Raw genomic sequence first — 20,955 nt, forward strand, 5'->3', positions numbered from 1 at the left:
GGCCTAGTCTGAGGTTTCTGAGTGTTTTAATTTGTAAAGCCATGTTGAAAGCTCTGATTTTGTTTTCATCTTTACAGCTAACCACAGCCTGCACTGAACTGAGCTGGCTCCATGCTACTAAACGTGCTCCTCTTCTCTTCTGTTACTCTCAGGCAGTGCAATGGATTTACCAGTTCTCTTCCAGGCTTCCTGCTCCCTGCATCTCTCCATCCCAAGGATGACCAGTTGGTTTCAATCTCTACCTAAACTTTTCCCTTTATCTACACAGGACATTTTTTCTTGCCTTTCTGCTCTCTAGAAGCACCTGTGCTTTGGTAGCGGCTGGGTGAGAGACTTGCACCAGTAGAGAATTGCAGCAAGCAGAGTGTCAGACTGGAATGCTGATTTTGTTTCAGGTCCCCATTTCTTGCCCCTAAGATCCAAGGGATTGCTTCTTTAGCAAATGTATGCACACAGCTAGAGCATACTGCAGGAAAGGGGGAAAGGGTATGATTTGATTTCCAGCAGCATTCCTTCCTTCCCCCCTCCTCAGGCTTTATACCTCGAAAGAAATTTAACTCTGTAAAATCATGGAAAGCTTTTTTTCTTTTTTTCTTTTTTCTTTTTTTTTTATCTTTATGCCTCTGGAGCATTTAAATAATTTTCTAAGGTCTATTCTGAGTGCTGACTGCTGCCCTTTCTACTTTTCATCTTTCATCCTTATGATCCAAAATACTGACCCCAAAATGCAGTTCAATACCACAGATAAGATCTAAATGAAATTATAATGTTGTCAAGCTGATGTATATTTTAATACTTTATGGCAAGTTTATTCCTTGATATGTCACTCAAGACTATACTTAGTTTCCACGAGGTATTCAAAAGCAAATGTGCAGTTTATGCAATTGTTTATTGCAGTGTCCATAAGAAGTCCACTTCCTTAGAGTGAAATGCAACTGTTAAAATGCAGAGTAATTTACTAGTTATAATTGTTTGAGCCAAATATCACTCCGTATATTCATAATAATTTAATTAATTTAATAATTCAAAAGAAGCTAGCCTGGATTTGCACCCATGTAGTTGAGATCAGTATCTGAAAAATAATATTTCATCATTAGAGACTCTTTCAAGAACAGAGAAATAGATATGGCCAGGATGTTCTTGAAAATCTGTTTCAGTCCGGGGTTTTTTGCACAAATGTGCTGCATTATTAATACATTGGGTATTGAAATGAACATATATCCTCATGCTTTTTTGCTCTCACTAACTTTTCTATTAGCTATGATCATGAAGGGCGTCTGACCAATGTGACACGTCCCACTGGAGTGGTAACTAGCCTTCATCGGGAAATGGAAAAGTCCATTACCATCGACATTGAGAATTCTAATCGGGATGACGATGTCACGGTCATCACAAATCTCTCCTCTGTGGAGGCTTCCTATACAGTTGTTCAAGGTACCAAAGCACACTTCTCAGCACACTCCTAACCACACACACAGCCTGAGAAAGCAATTCACTGATGATTCGTGTCATTAGTACACTCATGAGCAGGGGGAAACCGTGTAAGGTTTGCAAGAAAAACTCCCATAAAGCTTATTCCTAAAATGACAGGTCTTCAGGACAGGTAAGAGCCATTTTGCAGTCCTGCTTTGTGTCAAGTACATGTGGTCACTGTCTGCTGGGGAAGGTTAGTCCTGCCACTGCCTCCTGGGTCAGGGTCACTTCACCCACTTGCATATTTCCATGTACTTCCCTGCAAAATTGGTTCTGACTTCCGTGCTACAGAGATGCAACCTGACTGCTGGGGAGATCCTTCTGGAGAGGTTCAAGAAGCCTTCTAGCAGAACAAGTCTTCTAAATGTATACACTGCCATTAATTAGAGTGTAGAACAGCCAGGGCAGTGGATGGTGTGTGCCAGAGATGGCCCTCCCAGAGCAGAGTTACAGCCTGAGGGTGGCAGGAGGCAGCAGCAGCACAGGCTCAGAGTTTGTGCAGAGCATTCCAGCACCGCCCAGGCATTGCATCTGATGGAGTGGGGTCAGTTATCAAATACAGACTGAAAGGGATTTGGTGAGTGATGGGGCTTTTTAATTAAGATATAACGTCACTGGAATGAGAATATCACCATCAAACAATAGTCTCCTCTTGACATAAATGTCAACATTTGTAGACTATTATACCGTGACAGGTCTGGTTACAAAGACTTAATTTCTCATATAGCGGATGATTAATTACGTAGATGCTGTCCTTCTGTCAGGCAAATATTGATGTGTTGCTGACAGCTGCACACTCTGGCACTCCATCCTGGCTGAGAGGGGACTTGGCTGTGTCAAACAGCTGGAGAGCAGCATGGCCAGAGAAGCACGGGCTTGTTTCTGTAACTCCTCTCTGTCAGGGGCCGGGTGTGCACGTCAGGCCAGCGTGGGGAGGCAGGGAGGCAGGAGAGGGAGCCACTGTGGCTGCCAGCTTGCACTGCTGGAGCCTCACACCTTGAGGGTTTAAAGCCACACTTTTTGTGTGGCTTTAAAAAAAAAATTACAAAGAATTTTGTAATTCTTTACAAAACCTCTGCTTGGAGACAGTTTTTAAACAGAGGGAAACAAAAAAGAAGAGGCACACACTTCTTCCTACTTATAAAGAGTCCAGTAATCATCATCTTTTTCTTTTTGTCCTGGAGTTTAATGCTTTGTTGTTTATCCAGCAGTTCAGTTTTCAGGAGTTTTTGTTCATATCAGAAATAAATTACGTGGTTCAACACGTATCACTGTGCATTTTGATTCACAATTAAGACTGAAGGGAAAAAATAATGAAATAAACACAGTATCTCTCTGCAGGCTCACTGTTACACTACTGTTCTTTACATGAATCAGTAACATCTGTAATTTCCACCATAGTACCACGTAAATGGTAATTGCAGGCTGACTTCATTTAACATCAACAGGAGTGCAATAAAAAACCAATCAAATTAAGCTATATGTTTTCTTTATGACTGGAGTAGCTAAATTATTTTCTTTTCATTATTGCTGTAGATCAAGTGAGGAACAGCTACCAGCTCTGTAATAATGGTACTTTGAGAGTGATGTATGCCAATGGCATGAGCATTAGCTTTCACAGCGAGCCTCATGTCCTGGCTGGGACTGTGACTCCCACCATAGGACGCTGTAATATTTCTCTGCCCATGGAAAATGGTTTAAACTCAATTGAATGGCGCCTGAGGAAGGAGCAGATTAAAGGCAAAGTGACGGTGTTTGGAAGAAAGCTCAGGGTAAGTAGAACCTGTTGTTACAATAATCGTCCTTTCTTCTTTGGGCAGAAAATTATTTTGTTTTTATTTTGAAGGATGTTACTTTTACTTGTTAAAAATGTACAGCTCTGGGATTGTCTTTGGTGTGACACTGTTGGAGAGCTCAGTTGACTGCATGGAATCATCTGCTGCAATCAGCTATAGAGCTTTGTTACTAAAAGTATTCCAAAAGAGATTGGTAAAAATACCTAAAATATTACAGAATCATCAGTGTTAGAATAGACCTTCCAGATCATGTAGTCCAATCATTGCCCCAGTCCCACTGTAATAACCATATCCCCAAATGCCATATCCCAATGCCTCTGGAACACATCCAGAGATGGTGACTCCACCACCTTCCTGGGCAACATACTCCAATGCACGAGCACTCTTTCAGTGAGAAAGGTTTTTCAAATATCTAATCTGAACCTCCCCTGGTGCAACTTGAGGCTATTTCCTCTTGTCCTTTCATTTGAGATATGGCAGAAGTGCCTGACCCCCATCTTGCTAACTCCTTACAGGGGTTTGTAGAGAGCAATTAGGTACCCCCAAACCAACTTTTCTGCAGATTAAACACCCCCAGCTCCCTCAGCCATTCCTCTAAAGGTGTTTTCTAGAGCCTCCCCCAGCTTCATTGCCCTGTTGCTGCAAAATTCTCTGCCTCTCAAGGGGGTGGGAATCTGAGCTCTCACCACTTGTAAAACTGCCAGGACAGACTTACCCCAGCTCGTGCTGGGGAGCAAACACAACTACAGCATTCTGCTGCTGTGAAATCCCCCTACAGACTCACTGAGACAGGCATGTTGTGTTTGTTCCCTTTCCCAAATGGCAGATTGGAAAATAATTGCCATAATTACAAAATGGTAAGCACAGGATAAGGAAGACAGTCAGGTCATGTAATCCGTCCCCTGCCAAATTAAAGATCTGCTGCAGCTGGATTAATCCCATTCTGTGCTTTGCTGGCCTGATTTTCACTGATATTTTGACTGGACTACTTCAGTATGTGCAGTTTAGGAAAGGATTTGAGATACTGGGCAGAAAACAAATACAGTGCTGATCAAGTCCTCATTCTTTTAGCAATCCTTTTAACATTGCTGAAGATAAAGTACAGTTCAGTGTGTTCAAGATCACATAGAAAATGCACTATATGCAAGCAATTATGTAGTGATTTACCAAAAAAAAGAGGCTTGGATGTTATTTTTTTTATATTTTCCTATTGCTAGCATCTTATTCCCAGTTTTGAGTTGACAAATCTTTCCTTACTCTCACAAATGCTCAGAATGTACTTACTTGGGAGAGGGGGAAGGCTGGACAAAAAAATTGAATGAGATTAGCAGCTAATCCTTAATGACTAAATTTCATGTCTGTGTAATCGATTTTTGATGTGTTGACCTGCAGCAGTTGATTGGAAGTGGAAAACAGATCAACTCTACATTTTGACTAGGTGTTGTTCAAAATAAAAATAGGTTGCTGAAATGAAATTGCAGTAATCCTAATTCCCAATACTAAAAATTTAATAGACGTACTCGTGGTAATTAGCTGAAGTTAAGCACATCTTAGTGCTGAAACCTTGCCTGAGATAGGTTTTCTGAGATAGGTTTTTTTTGCATCATGTTTATGCAAATCAAAACAATGCTTTATCTAGCAACACCTCAACATTTAATTGTCTGGTGTTAGTTCCTGCAACAATAATCACATATCCATTTAGCTCTTTTAAATGAAAATCACTATGAGATTATCACAGGTTGAGTGGACTGAAAATGAAATTTGAAAACGAGGGAGAAAGCATAGAATTTATTTGCATCTCATTTATTCTAATTCATCTTTACAAGTTGTTTAGTGAACAAGCAGATCAAGTGTGTTGGAATGCTGTGGGGAGCAGGTGGCACACAGTGACACGGAGCAGGGCACTGCTGCAGAGCTGACAGAGCAGCAGGGCCACCTCCTGGAGCCCCAGTGCACAATCAGTGTGGCTGGAGGGTGGGCATTCTTGGTGATTCACCTCTTGCCTGAGTACTTCACCCCACAGTACACTGGGGAATATTTGCTGGAGCCCACGCCCCTGTGCTTCTTAAGGGAGGCTTATAAAAACATGGGAACACACTTTGTTTTAGGGTCTGTTGTGACAGGGCAAGGTGTGGCAGCTTTATCTAAAAGAGGGTAGATGTAAAGTAGTGATACAGAAGCTTTTTATGGTGCTGTGGAGAGGCACTGGCACAGGTTGCCCAGAGCAGTGGTAGGTGCCCCATTCCTGAAGCACTGAGGGTGAGGGTGGCAGGGCTCTGCAGAGCCTCCTCCAGTTGAAGATGTCCCTGCTCAGTGCAGAAGGGTTGTTCTGGGAGATTCACAGGTTCCTTCCAACCCAAAGTGTTGGCTGGCTGTATGAGCCCTCACACAGTGGTGCTGCCTGAGCCCAGGCTCTGCCCTCCCAGCCACACCTGTAGGAATCTGCACACCTGCCTGGGCACATTTCAGCTACCTGAGAAAAGAACTTCACCTTTATCTTACCCCACTCACTGTCTGCTGCTGTGTGATGCACCACACTTCAGTGTCTTGCTGTAGTTTCAGGTAAAGTCCTGCTGCGATTCCTGTCTGAAGGCTTTTGATTATGGAGCAGCATCCTGTAGGAGATTTCTGTGGCCAGACCTTTCCAGGGCACAAAGGGCTCGTCCCCAGGGCCACCTCAGCAGCAGCCAGGGGAAAACCAGATTAGTGAACAAAAGAGAAAGGGCCTGTGGAGTAATCTGCAGTTGTGATACTTGGGACTGCTCTCAGTGTCCCCAGGAAGGGTGGAAATTATCAGCCTGTTTGGGTTCCTACATAATTAATATGATACTGCAATTACAGTCTCTGGTTTTACTCATTTTACAAATGCAAATGAAGGTACTGAATTCTCCAAGCAGGTGATGTTCATGTGTGCATCTCCAAGTGATATTTGTGTGTGTGCACGGCTCTTGTGTGTGTAATCATTTTTAAAAACCTAATAATTTTGTTTTCTATGGCAAAACCAAATAACTGTTATAAAGTTTCTGAGAAAAGAAGGGATACCTGCAGTCAGACTTTCCTTTGTGCAGATTTCTATTGCAGTTACTGTAATGGAGAGAACAAAACCCAGAAATCCTGACTGATTTATGAAGCTTCAGAAGTTACAAAACACCAAAACAAAACCCCCAAAGCTAAAATTCAGTTCATAATCTTTCTGAAAGACTTTTCTTCTTTTTTTTTTTTAGAAAATCTACTTACCCATAAGAAATTGGGCTATTTCAGTCATACACTGACCCTTTAATTCTATAGCTAAATGTTTTTGAGGGGTAAAAGCTCTCTTCTGCTCATGAAAAGGGTTTTTTTCAATATGTCTGCCATCAGGGTTGATCCTACAAAACAAGAGTAACCAGCTGAGAAATCACTGATGCTGAGTTTGGCTTCCCTGGCTTTATTTTCATTGCAATGGGAAAGCAGAATATGACTTGTTTTGCCCCAAGGTGTTTTAAGAAAAATACTCTGTCTTTTCTGTGAATCACAGGGCAAGTTGTTGCTGGGATAACCTTTGGGAAAACCTACAGAAAAGAGCTTTTTTTTCCCTAGTAATTGCCCACAGAGGAAATGCAAACTGTTAAAGAGATTAATTTCATTAATGGAAAAAATTAGGGTAATGAGCAATAATTTGAAATAATTATTTCTTTACAAACATGAAACTGTATTAATTTTAAATGTGTCTGTATAACTGAATTTCTACTGAGTTGGTTGGGGTGGGAATTGGGTTTACCCCTGCCAGTGAATATATCTCAGAATAATTTTTATATCCTCAAGAAAGGCTCAGGGTTAATTTACATATTGTTTGATGTACAGTTTAATTTTGGATAAGAGGAAACGTTGCATTATCAAAGCCACTGTAAAACATAAACTAAAGAACAAATTCCCAGAAATTGATGAATACTTTTAGTCATTGCTCTGAAATTATATCTAATTTTAAAACTTCTACTTTATTAATGTCACATCTACAGTTACATTACTTAAGAAGCTTTATCAAATTACAGCATTAGCCTGAATTCTATGCCTTACCCCCCAGTGAAAATATTTATGTATCTCTCATTATAACACTCTCCCTAGAAGGCTCCCCATTTGGCATTCTTATTCTCCTTTGCCTCTGTTTTGCTCTTTTATTTTAAATAAATAAATAAATAATTCTGCCACTGAAACACTTCATGGTGTACTTTGAATGAAAATTGTAACAAAAAAAAAAAAAAGGAGGGGGGAAAAAGAAAAATATTTAACCTAATTATTTAGCACCTATGTTTTCAACACTAGAAATCCATCTTTCCCAGCCTGTATGAGCAGAATTTTTAAGCCAAGTGAAGGATCTGTTGAATATTTGGAAAGTAAAGGAAGAAAGCAGTAAATTAATGAATTCTAAGCAGGGTGTTGCAATTATAGAAGTGGCTAAACCTCAATAAAGACACAAGAATTTCTTCTATTGTTCTTAGAGTGATTGTAGGGAAAAGGGCAAAAAAAAATTTGCTGGTGGAAGTACAAAATTAAAATAGAAAATAGAAAAATAGAATAAGTAGAAAAATATTCTGTGCAAAATATAAATATAAATAAAGTGCAAAATTAAAATATAAATAAAGTGCAAAATTCTCTGCACTTTAAGACCTCAGTGTGCAGAATGTCTATCTGTTCTGACCGTGATGGAAGCTTTTTACTGTTGGATATCACCTCCCATATTGCAGTGAGATGGGAAATACCCCAGCAAGACCCCAAATTATCTCAATGCATAGCACCAAATAGAAAGCAAAAGCCAGTTGACAGTAGCCCTACACAGGATTTCCCTGTTTTACACCACAAACAACGTAAAACAACAATGCACTAACAAGCCAACCAGCCTTATAATTGCCATCTTAACCACCATGTTCATCATCCTCCTTCCTATCTCCCCTATAATCCTTACCATCATCTCAGAAACTTAGGATTACCTAAACTGAGGGCCTTCAAAGCCTTAAACAAGAGTTAAACCCTGTTAATGTCTGCTAAAGTCTGCAGGCCATTACCCTGCATCCCCTAAATGCAACTCAGGTGCTTTAGTTAAGCTAGGACCTTCCAATTTACTAGGCAGATGGGCTTTGATCCCATGATACCACAAAGGCATCCCCTTTCCCCGCTGTAAGCTGGGTGTGCCCAGCCCTGGCTGAGCTCAGCCTCCTTCCCTCACCAGGTGCACGGCAGGAACTTGCTGTCCATCGACTACGACCGCAACATCCGCACCGAGAAGATCTACGACGACCACCGCAAGTTCACGCTGCGCATCATCTACGACCAGCTGGGCCGGCCCTTCCTCTGGCTGCCCAGCAGCGGCCTGGCCGCGGTCAACGTCTCCTATTTCCTCAACGGGCGCCTGGCCGGGCTGCAGCGCGGGGCCATGAGCGAGAGGACCGACATCGACAAGCAGGGCAGGATCGTGTCGCGCATGTTCGCCGACGGCAAAGTGTGGAGCTACACCTACCTGGAAAACGTAGGTGGTGTCGTGTGTGTGGTTGTGTTCTCAGGGGTCCCAGGACAAGGGAAGAGATAAGAATCTTGACTCCATGTTTCAGAAGGCTGGTTTATTATTTTATGATAGATATTTTATTAAAAGAAAATTATATTTTAAAGCTATGCTAAAAGAATAGAAGATAAGATTTCATCAGAAGGCTAGAAAAGAATGGAATGGAATGGAATGGAATGGAATGGAATGGAATGATAATAAAATCTTGTGACTACTCACAGCCTCGACACAGGTGGCTGTCATTTGTCATTAGGTAAAAACAATTTCACATGCTGGGTAAACAATTCTCCAAATCACATTCCAAAGTGGCAAAACATGGAGAAGCTGAAGCTTCTCAGCTTCTCAGGAGAAAAGACCCTAATGAAAGGATTTTCAAGAAAATATGTCTGTGATAATGTCGCCTCCTGGCCCGAGCTGGAAGGACACAAAATTCTGTTTGGCTTCATGGCACATAAATCACACACGCCCGCTATCTAAGATTGGTGTATTCCAACTGTTAGCCATCCGTGGTCCAAAATTCCTTATTTTGGTGTATCCCAGCCATTAGCCATCCCTGGTCTCAAAATTCCTTATTTTTCATTTAGTCAGCTGAATATGACTAATTCTTAATGGGAAATATTTTGTTCATGGTTTCTGTCTTTTGATATTTTCCTGCTGTAGAATGGCAACAAATTAAGACAATGTATTGTGCTTAATTAAGCCCAAAAATGCATGACTAAACCTAACAAAAGGTTCATGTAGAAACAGGTAATTCATCTCTAATTGTTACTTATTAAATGAAAGTATGGTAGTGCATTTTTACTTAGCCTAATTAGCACACTTCAGTCATAAAAGTGTGTTAAATACTGCAGAACTGTGTATTGTTTTCCCTTTCCGTTCTTGTTGTTCTAAGTAAACCACAGTTGATGTTCTCTGCTTAGTTTCTCACATATTTCACAGTAACAGTTGTGAATTACAACTGCTGGCAGAAAGATAAATCAAGTCATTTATCTAACTCCTCTGCATCCCTCAGGAAAAAAAAAAAAGGAAAATTTAAAAAAAAGTCCTCCTACAGGGAGGACAGCTCACAGGTTGCTAACCTACACTTTCTCTGGAGTGTCAGCCTATTGATTTCCAAGGAGCAGATCCTCTCATCTGGCAACCTGACAATATTCCCGAGCAGCTCCATGCCCCGACTAATGTATCTGATTCTCTTTGTACTCATTTAACATTAGTGCCTCTCCAGTAAACTTTCCTTCAGTTCCCTCTCTGGGGCCACATGCTGATAGCTTTGTTGTTGTTTCCCCTGCAGTCGATGGTGCTGCTGTTGCAGAGCCAGCGCCAGTACATCTTCGAGTTCGACTCCTCGGAGCGCCTGCACGCCGTCACCATGCCCAGCGTGGCCCGGCATAGCATGTCCACCCACACCTCCGTGGGCTACATCAGGAACATCTACAACCCCCCCGAGAGCAACGCCTCGGTCATTTTTGATTACAGCGACGACGGCAGGATTCTGAAAGCATCGTTTTTAGGCACCGGCCGGCAAGTCTTCTACAAGTATGGAAAGCTGTCCAAGCTGTCTGAAATTGTTTATGACAGCACGGCGGTTACTTTTGGGTACGATGAAACCACAGGTGTCCTAAAAATGGTGAATTTGCAAAGTGGAGGGTTTTCTTGTACCATTCGCTATAGGAAAATTGGTCCTCTTGTTGATAAACAAATCTACAGGTTCTCTGAAGAAGGGATGGTCAATGCAAGGTTTGATTATACATATCATGACAACAGCTTCCGAATTGCAAGCATCAAACCCATCATAAGTGAGACGCCTCTTCCAGTTGACCTTTACCGTTACGATGAGATTTCTGGCAAAGTCGAGCATTTTGGCAAATTTGGAGTTATTTATTACGATATAAACCAAATTATCACCACGGCAGTTATGACGCTGAGCAAGCACTTTGACACCCACGGGCGCATTAAGGAAGTGCAGTACGAAATGTTCCGGTCCCTGATGTACTGGATGACCGTGCAGTACGACAGCATGGGAAGGGTGACCAAAAGAGAGCTCAAACTCGGTCCCTACGCCAACACCACCAAGTACACCTATGACTACGACGGAGATGGGCAGCTGCAGAGCGTGGCAGTCAATGACAGGCCCACCTGGCGCTACAGCTACGACCTGAACGGGAACCTGCACCTCCTGAACCCTGGGAACAGCGTCCGGCTGATGCCGCTGCGCTACGACCTCAGGGACAGGATCACGCGCCTGGGTGACATCCCCTACAAGATTGATGATGATGGGTACCTGTGGCAGCGGGGTGCAGACGTGTTTGAGTACAACTCCAAAGGGCTCCTGACCAGAGCTTACAACAAAGCCAATGGGTGGAGTGTTCAGTACCGCTACGACGGGCTGGGCCGAAGGGCTTCCTGCAAGACCAACCTGGGGCATCATCTGCAGTACTTTTATGCTGATCTTCACAATCCAACCAGGGTAACTCATGTCTACAATCATTCCAACTCTGAAATTACCTCTTTGTACTACGATCTGCAAGGGCACCTGTTTGCAATGGAGAGCAGCAGTGGGGAAGAGTATTACGTGGCCTCTGATAACACAGGCACTCCTTTGGCTGTGTTCAGCATCAATGGCCTCATGATCAAGCAGCTCCAGTACACAGCCTATGGGGAGATCTATTATGACTCCAACCCAGATTTCCAGCTGGTCATTGGGTTCCATGGAGGGCTGTATGATCCTTTAACCAAACTCGTGCATTTTACCCAAAGGGACTACGATGTCCTGGCTGGGCGCTGGACATCTCCTGATTACACCATGTGGAAAAATATTGGCAAAGAACCTGCTCCTTTCAATCTGTACATGTTCAAGAGTAACAACCCTCTCAGCAATGAGCTGGATCTAAAGAATTATGTAACAGGTGAGACTTCTTCACATTTATAATACATAACACTACAGCTTGGAAGCTGATTTGGGAAAGAAACCCAGCTTCTCTTTACGAGCCCTATGCTCAATCCTCACATCAAGTTTTTCCTCTTTTGCCTATTAAAAGTGGCTATTTCTGATTCCTTGGCACTACTCTTCCCTGAACAAAGGGCTCTAAGAGAGAAGCCATGATGAATTATGGAGGGAAAAAATAAATATAAGTTTGTCTGAATATAAAATTTCAGCACAGCCATAGTGCTCTTCCTATTGAACTAGTACTGTATAAAGAAATGTTCATTCTAATTCTGTACCAAGAAAAGTGAAGTCATGTATGGGAATCTGGCAGGTTGGTTCAGTATCACAATCCAGAACTGTTCAGATCTCTTTCTTTCAGGACTACTTTCAAAATCAACTACAGTCTGAGCTCATGGGCACATTAAGAATTAGCACCAAGAATGGATTTAATTAGACCTCTTTTTCCCATTTAACTTTTAATATGCAAACAGTCTTTAGTCTTTAAAATTAAATCCTTGATGTTTTTTTAAGATTATTTCATCCTGAAAGACTAATAAATGTTATGGATTTTGTAGAGCTGAGAAACAAAAGTAGTTTTGATCACATATGTTAGAATTGGGTAAAACTTGTAACCCTTTCTTAATTAGGAATAATTTTTCACTTAGTAACGTCACACAGTACTTGAACTAGCTGCTGGCAATTTCTAAAAGGAAAGGTAATTAATATGTCTTCAGGAAAAGCTTTTTTTCAGAACTGAATATGCAGTATACAATAATTAGTGTAGTGATACCATTTTTAAAAGGAATGATCTTAATTTTAGCAGTAATTTGAATTTCAAGAAAAGTGTGCATTTCCTTCAAAGAAAATCACAGCATGTTTCATTAGTACATTGCAACCTAATAGTAGGTGTAACACACCAGAGGTTCTAGTGGAGCAACTTTGCAATTAGGAGATAATGTGATTTGTATCTGATAGTGTGAAAATACTGCTGACTAAAATTATCTCGTTGTCCTAAATTCAACAAAAGTCCTATTTTCATCCACCACCCTTTGATCTTCATTTTCAACATCATCTAACTATGTTTTTCCACATTCTGAAATTGTATTTATTTAATTTATCTGTCCACCGGATGAAATCGAATAAGATAAATTGCATTTAAGTACAACACACACCTTGTAATCTGTAAAAATACTTCATCAGTGATGCAAATATTTGTTGCTGTAGGACTGAACAGATTATCTTAGACAAGAGGTGATTATGATGGCACCTTTGTTGTCGTAGTTAAAAAAAAAGAGAGAACAAAACACCAAAAACTTTTCCTCTGCAGTCCATTCTTACTGTTAACCCCTGACACAGGAGTTTGTTCACAGGTTTTGCTGAAAACAAATTCTTGTAGCAAATGCAGTGCTGCAAAACACATTAGCTCAACAAAATAGTAACTGTTTTGTATATAGGTCCTGCTCTGGTTTCTGTGGAATTGGAACAGCTGAAGTGAATTGTTCAGGAGATACCATTTTACCATAAAATGAAATTGAAGCCTTATGAGGAGCAGTAACCCTGTGCTGTCCAAGGGTTCAGAAAAATACAGTAGACATTGTGTGATGAAAGATGGATACAGATACCTCACAGAGGGAGAGTATTTTATTACTAATTTTAGAGTCAAAATGGCTAAGAAAAGAAAAGACTTTTGGGGAAAACAGGCTTTGCAACAGCTCAGCTCACAGAAGTGGAGCCAGTGTAGGCCAGCGAGGAGAGATGGCCACTGGGAAAGGCAGGAGAGATTTTTAAGCAAAAATTATCATTAATTCAGGAAACAGAAAATGTAAAATGGGGTCATGGATTCTTTTTTGTTAAAAGAGTTATCATTTGGATAACCAAAATACATAATTGGTTCTTAATACCTGCAGAGTGAGAATTACTGTTATTAACTTTGTTTCTTAACTTTTACGGCTAGGTCTGAGGATGGAGTTTTGTGGTTGATCCCACATCTGGAACTTGCTGAGGCTCACCTCAGAGCTGAGCTGTAACACTCTCACACAGCTCCTACTTTCCCTGGAGGGATGGGGAGGATATTTTTGTTGCCTAAATTTAGACATCTGATTTACAAATCTAGCTTCTCACTCCTTTTAATGGAGCCTCCTGAGACCTGATGACAGCTGATGGAAGTAGGACACAGAAGAGAAGCCATGTCTTTCCCCAGAGGACTTTTTGCAGATGTTTTTAGAGTGTTAACCTAATAATACATCATTATCCAATACAGTTTATAGGTTACATATAGTAGCCATATCAGAAGGTGTCAGAGATGGAACAAGTATTGTATACTGTAAAATGTTTGGATAATTCATGCGCTCTAATGGAAAATAATGAAAGAGCTGGTATATCCCTGATGATTTATTTAGGGTAAATTTAATGCAGTGTTTCCTGTACCTTTTCATAGTGGATTGCTACATTTCTGTGAAGTTCCACACAATAATAGTAATTGTGACTTCAGTTGCTACTTGAAATTAAAGATGTCAAAGATGGATTTCCTAATTTTTTTTTTTTCTCTATTTGTTAAACACATGTTTTTCTCACTTAAGTGCTTTCTTTCAATTTTCAGATGTCAAGAGCTGGTTGGTGATGTTTGGATTTCAGCTTAGCAACATCATTCCTGGTTTCCCTAGAGCAAAAATGTACTTTGTGTCACCACCATATGAGCTGTCTGAGAGTCAAGCGTGTGAAAATGGACAGGTAGGCAGAAAGATTAAATTACTTTTTTTGGATAAATTTGCCCCACTCTATGGATAGAACCACTGGCTCTTCTGTAGTTACAGCAGAAGACCAAGCACTTAATTCAGTGTAAAGTGAAGTGAGTATAGCTACATTTTATACTAATGAACATATGCCTTTCTTGCCAGCCTTCGTTGTTATCATAATTACAGTGTCATTAGTTTGTCTTTTATTGAGTTATTCCTTGATTAACAAGTTGTAACTCGATTAACTTGATTAGCAATGACAAAGGGAGACTTTGTCAGGGTAATTTATCATCTGTTGTACCTTTGGTAAAACCATCCTAATAATGTGTTCCAATAAACTTAGGTTGGTACTTGTTTTAATGGTAAAAAGGGTTCTACTTCTCACCCTGCAAGAGGTCTTCTTGCCATTTTTTGTCATTTTTCTATTTAGAGGTTTTGATTTGCTATTTCATTTAATTTTAGTTACAGCGTTCATACTTGTCAGATTAATGGTGAACACTATATGGGTTTAACTTTCATAATAAATTCCAGCCCATTTAATAAACTTCAGAAGAGTACTAGGCCAATTCCAATCCTACTCTTTGCTAGGCTTATTTCATCTTTGTGGTAATACAACAAAAATAATCATATAAACATAAACATACCACTTTCCCAGGCTTCCAAGTCATTTGAGAGTCTAAACCCCCTCTTCAGGAATTGCTTTGGTGCTTTTGGGCCCAAATTCCATCTATTTACAAAAAAGTTTATATTCATAAGCTTTTTAGTTATATTTACTTGTTGAAATCTCTGGGAAAAGTGTCCACAAGTTAAATGCCACCTTTTAATACATTGATTCTGTTTGTTTTCAGCTCTGATTAAAATTGTGCTAGAGACCGGGCATTATATGATTGGCCAAAACTGAAATGTGTGGTGCATGTATGCTACAGAGGGTGATGACAAGTATTTTATTTGGTCTTACAGATGGCAAAATGATTTGCTGAATGAGTATTTACCTGATTCTGAACAAGATATGGATGGATGGATGGATGGATGGATGGATGGATGGATGGATGGATGGATAACTGAGGGTGGTCTTTTGGAGTGTAGAATTTTTCTCTGCATGTCTTTCCTTTAAAAAAGCAAAGCAAAGATCATTATTGGTCTCTGAAATGAGTATCTGCATCTTCTTTGGTGTTTTTTTTGTTCTGTTCTGCTTTCCCCAGCTAATTACAGGAGTGCAGCAGACGACAGAACGACACAACCAGGCTTTCATGGCTCTGGAGGGACAGGTCATATCTAAAAGATTACATGCCAAAATTAGAGAAAAAGCAGGCCACTGGTTTGCCACGAGCACTCCCATCGTGGGGAAAGGGATCATGTTTGCCGTGAAGGAAGGCCGTGTCACCACCGGTGTTTCCAGCATCGCCACGGACGACAGTAGGAAGATCGCCTCGGTCCTGAACGGCGCTCACTACCTGGAGAAGATGCACTACAGCATCGAGGGCAAGGACACCCACTACTTTGTGAAGGTGGGCTCGGCCGACAGCGACCTGGTCACCCTGGCCATGACCAGCGGGAGGAAGGTGCTGGACAGCGGCATCAACGTCACCGTGTCGCAGCCCACGCTCCTGGTCAGCGGCAGGACTCGAAGGTTTACGAACGTTGAGTTCCAGCACTCCACGCTGCTCATCAACATCCGCTATGGGCTGAGCGCCGACACGCTGGACGAGGAGAAGGCCAGGGTGCTGGAGCAGGCTCGGCAGCGAGCCCTGGCCGCAGCCTGGGCCAAGGAGCAGCAGAAGGCGCGGGACGGACGCGAGGGCAGCCGCGTATGGACAGACGGAGAGAGGCAGCAGCTCCTCAGCACGGGAAGGGTTCAAGGTTACGAGGGATATTATGTCCTGCCCGTGGAGCAGTACCCAGAGCTAGCAGACAGTAGCAGCAACATCCAGTTTTTAAGACAGAATGAAATGGGAAAGAGGTAACAAATTAACCTGCTGTCATCCTTTGCTGGATGAATCAGTAGTCATAACTGTTATCTCCTCTCCTAAGGAGATGAAGACCTAAAAGGGGGCACTAGGCTGAGCTACTCTGGGATAGTAAGTGGCAAAAAAGCTCATATTTTTTGAGTTAAATGCTACTGTTCAAGTGATTAAAAACCACATCCTGAAGTGGACTAAAGCCAGACTGAAAACTCTTAACCGTACAAATTAAAAAGTACCCCTGAAATATTACCCACTTGTTCTGGGTCTAAAGAAAAACAAAAAGAAGGCCTCGTATTGTATTACCTCACTCCATTCACACGTGAGCAAACTAAGAAATCCAAGTGGGCCACTTTCACTAACCAGCTGATGAAACACAGATGATTCAGACTGCTTGTTTGATAAATATCCAAGAGGTTTTCATTTAAAGCAAAATACAGATGCATTTAAAACATGACTTTGGGGTGATTTGTGTGTAGCGAATGGAGGACAAATGAAATGCAAGTGAGAGCGCACTGGAAATAGGAAAGGAAAATATATTTAAAAGTAACAAAACCACACTTGCACTCTGACCCTCCACTTGTCTGGCCTGAAGCTTAACTTATTCAAAGAGGGCAGAGTGTAAAGTTACATTCAAAATGGTGGCTATAAATCACTACAGATAAATTTCATACTCTGTTTGTCTTTGAAGATTTCCATTGTGGACAGTATAACACAGTTACAGGGTGTAGTCTGTTTAGATTCAGTAGTTTGTTGGTATCAGTTCCAGTAGAGCTGTGGGCATTGTGTTACACTATTGCAAATGGGCACCACGTCAGATCACCCTGTACATACATCAGCCAGAAGGCACAATCACTGTTTCAGATTTAAAAATTATTAGTGTGTTTGTTTGGTCGAGAAACTGAGACAATCACATTACGGTCACCATAAAAAAAAAAAAAAAAGAAAAAAAAAGTCTAATAAGAACTTTGGTACAAGAACTTTTTTGTAATATACATGTATGAATTGTTCATTGAGTTTTTATATTAATTTTAATTTGCTGCTAAGCAAAGACTAGAGACAGGCAAAGATAATTTATGGCAAAGTGTTTAAATTGTTTATACATAAATAAAGTCTCTAAAACTCCTGTGAATTAGTTGTCTTCCATTGCAAAATCTTGTAAAAGCGATTCTTGTCTGGCTGTTTCTAATGCACGCAGCATTTTGTATGTGGAAATGACTTCCTGTGGTTCAATGGATCCTGCAGGGGGCTGCTCCTTTGATCTCTGGGTAAGCAAAGTCCTTCACATACATCACCCAAAAATCTGCTTAGGACACAGGAGAAAATTGGTAAATGCTTTAGGAATGCCCTCCCTCTCTGCACCTCATGACGAGCAGCCCTCAAACTGCTGTGTTTCAATTCTGAAATTAGTTTAATTGCACTGAAGTAACCTCTAAACAGTTTGAAAATGTAGTAACATAATATTAAGTGGAACATGCAAGACTGTGCTGTGAGCCAGGAAGTCTCCATGAAATCTGTCTTCTTTGGGAGATTGCTTATTTCTAGCACATTTAAAACGGGAGGTAAGATCAAAGAGCCTCTCCTAAGCAAACAGTCACTCCTGGTGATGATAAAAGGGAGCCATCCATCACCCAGAGCCCTGCCGCTTTTATCTCATTTAAGGATGTAGCTGGGGAGCTCTACTTAATTTTGAGAACAGTTTTGCTTTTGGGGTTGTAAATGAGGTTTTTAATGATTCATGATAGCAGCAGAGATGCTCGAGTTGATTATGGGCATAAATTGACTCTGGGGCGTTTTTAAAGCCGAGCAGTTGGGTGCCTGTGTGGAGCAGCACCTGGAGCTCTCAGAAAATGTCTCATTTTTCTGTGCAAACGAGAACCACCCCACTCTGGCTGGGAGTTACACCTACCTGGGCACCCCACGGCACCCCCAGCCCTGGTTCTCATCCTCTGTAATCTGGCTGCATTTTCAGATGGAGTTCTGATTGTCCATCACTGCAGGTGTTTTGCTTTGCTGAAGGATTCAGAGTGCTGTTACATTATTATTTTGTTCTTTACAAGTGAAATCTCTTAAGGAAGTGTTTTTTTTTAATGAGGGAATAAAACACGAAATCACGAAGTAGAGACACTTTGCATTATTGCAGTTTGTCTGGATTACCTGGCCCTGTCCTGGTAAGCTGCTTAGCTCATTTTTTGGGATAGAATTTTTCTTGCAGTTTGAGAATGCTGAAATGAGAACCTGTTGCACAGTCCCCAGTGTCCATCATTCTGTTACCATTCTCCTAAAGCTGAAACTCTTCAGAACTGGAGATCCTGCTACTTCAAAAGGGAACTCAGTTAAGCTAAAAGGGAAGCATCCTTTGAATATTAATGACTATCAGAGGAGATGTAACAAATTTCAGGGGATGAGCACTCCCTGCTCGTCTCCTTTGCAACTAACACACGCCATCAGGATGTTCTTAACCAGAGTTTTGGGAGATGGTGCTAAATTCTCACCAGAGATCACTGCCCCAGGCCAGCTGCAGTTTCCAAAGGCAGTGTGCAGCTCAGCACAGGTTGTGTGCAAAGCCCAGCAACACACCTGAGCTCTGAGGCCCAGCTGAGCATCGTGCTGGACCTGAGCAAGGCCATTCCCCGCTCTGCCCCTTCCCTTTGCCTGTGCTCCCAAACAGAGCCCCAGCCCCACTCCCACCCACATGGGTTACCCAGCCTGTCCTCTGGCCAGTGAACTGCTCTGTGCCCAGTGACCTAGGGAACCTTGTGTGGTGCACCAAAGAGATGGGAAGAGTTGCTGTATTTTTTGTAATTATGACAAAAGAGCTAAATTCTCTCATGTCTGAAAAAAACCAGCTGACTGGTAGAGCCCATTCCAAAGAGTTTTCACTTAATAAATGAGGGAGATAACTGGACTGGTGTGGCCATGGCCAGCTCTCTTGTGGTCCCATCTGGGTCTCCCATTTCTTGAAGCATCTGTTTCTCCCTTTTTCTTTCCACAACCTTCCCTTTCCCCACCTCAGACTGGTGTCTCCCATTCCTCTCAAAGCTCTTGCTTTTGCTCTCTTTTCCTTGCTACACTTTTGCATATGGAATAGATGCTTAACCTAAAGCACTGCCAAGGAGATGTGAACTGGATTCTTCTTATGAGGGAGTAATTAAGTGGTGGCTCTAACAGTGGCATTGTGTCTGTGTCCCCAGTAGCACTGTGACCAGGACAGAGCAAGGGCACCCATCAAAGGGCCTGGCCTGGAGAGAACTCCTGGCTGTGGAAGGCACAGAGATGAGCTCAGGCCAGCCTAAGTGCCATGAGCAAGGGTTTGCCCTCCTAACTCACCTGAGTGCAGCTGACTTGTTTGTAGAGAGAGCAAGAATCCAAGAAAAGGCTTCTGTTTGATGCTAAAACCAGATGGAAAACCAGCATTAGAGTACATTTCCTTTTTTTCCTATTGGATTGCTGTAACCGAAGGAATTTGGCATTTATAACTTTGCATTTCAGCTTGGAAAAAACCCTGTTTTGTTTCCTGACCTATCCCAAAGTGTGGACTGGCTATGTGTGTAGCACATGTCTCAGCACAGCCTGCTCCTCTCCACCACGGCTGTTCTGCCTCTCCAGGTGGCACTTTGGCCACTTGATGGCAGATCTGCCAAGGAGACATCCCCAGGTGCCAGCCTTTGCTTCCTGGCACTGCCTTGCCCACAGCAGTGCCAGCAGTGCCCTGTCAGCCTTCCTTTGGGGTTGGTTCTCTCAGATTGAGGCACACACAGACATTCCTCCCAAAGCTGGGCCACACCAGAGCATCCACAAAACTCTTATGGGAATGAGTAAAGGGGAGGAGCCCTTTAGCTTTTTTTTTTTCTTTTTTTTTTTTTTACTGAAACCTGCATGGGAGCCTGGCTCTGGCACTTCCAGTTTTCACCTCCCATCCCTTGGGAAGTGCAGCCTCTCAGAAACTTCCTGATCCTGATAGCAAGGATGTGCCAACCCCTCTTTAAGCCAAGTCCCTGGTCTTCATGTAGTCCAGGTTCATCACTGCTGTAAGAACAGAGCCCTCACCTGCCCTGAACATGCCCATGGCACTGCCTTCCAAGGCTCTTCATGCTTGTTGGTCATTTCCTGTTTAAGAGTCCAAGAAAACCTCATCAGGATTGAATGCCTTTGAATAATGTGCATTAAGTGCTTTGTGCTGTAATTTCTGTAAGGTTCAGCCCTTTGACAACAGTACTCAAATAAGCACTCAATAATGCTCAAACATGGGAATATCTTCAACACACAGCCTGGAGGGTACAGCCCTAGGAAACTCCAAATGTAAAGGTTTCAGTCACTGAATGTCACTGTCCTGTGTTCATCTGTGAACCCCACATGAAGGTCAGTCATAAACTCAGGTGGCCTCTGAACTGTGACTCAGTTCAAAGAGGGGATTTTACCTTACAAATCAAGGCAGGTATAATGAAGTGATACCAGGATCTCTCTGCCTCTGACCTGCTTTTGCTGAATTTTTCTGATAACCATAAAAGTTCCTTCCCAGCATCTT

General features: G+C 41.9%; 1 protein-coding gene across 15 annotated transcripts in view; it reads left to right on the forward strand.

The window, feature by feature from the left end:
* Positions 1-17,559, forward strand: part of TENM2 (teneurin transmembrane protein 2) — a 612,801-nt gene extending 595,242 nt beyond the window's left edge. For all 15 annotated transcript variants that reach the window (XM_054288118.1, XM_054288120.1, XM_054288119.1 and 12 more), the window contains 6 exons: positions 1,259-1,434; positions 3,010-3,245; positions 8,476-8,772; positions 10,097-11,711; positions 14,331-14,461; positions 15,669-17,559. In XM_054288118.1, coding sequence (XP_054144093.1) covers positions 1,259-1,434; positions 3,010-3,245; positions 8,476-8,772; positions 10,097-11,711; positions 14,331-14,461; positions 15,669-16,430 — 3,217 coding nt within the window. In that variant the 3' untranslated portion in view covers positions 16,431-17,559. The remainder of the gene's footprint in view (positions 1-1,258; positions 1,435-3,009; positions 3,246-8,475; positions 8,773-10,096; positions 11,712-14,330; positions 14,462-15,668) is intronic.
* Positions 17,560-20,955: the final 3,396 nt, after the last annotated feature.

This window comes from Melozone crissalis, unplaced genomic scaffold, assembly GCF_028551555.1.
Source record: "Melozone crissalis strain CALT ecotype California unplaced genomic scaffold, PUWL_Pcris_2 ptg000061l_1, whole genome shotgun sequence".
NCBI classification, from domain to species: domain Eukaryota; kingdom Metazoa; phylum Chordata; class Aves; order Passeriformes; family Passerellidae; genus Melozone; species Melozone crissalis.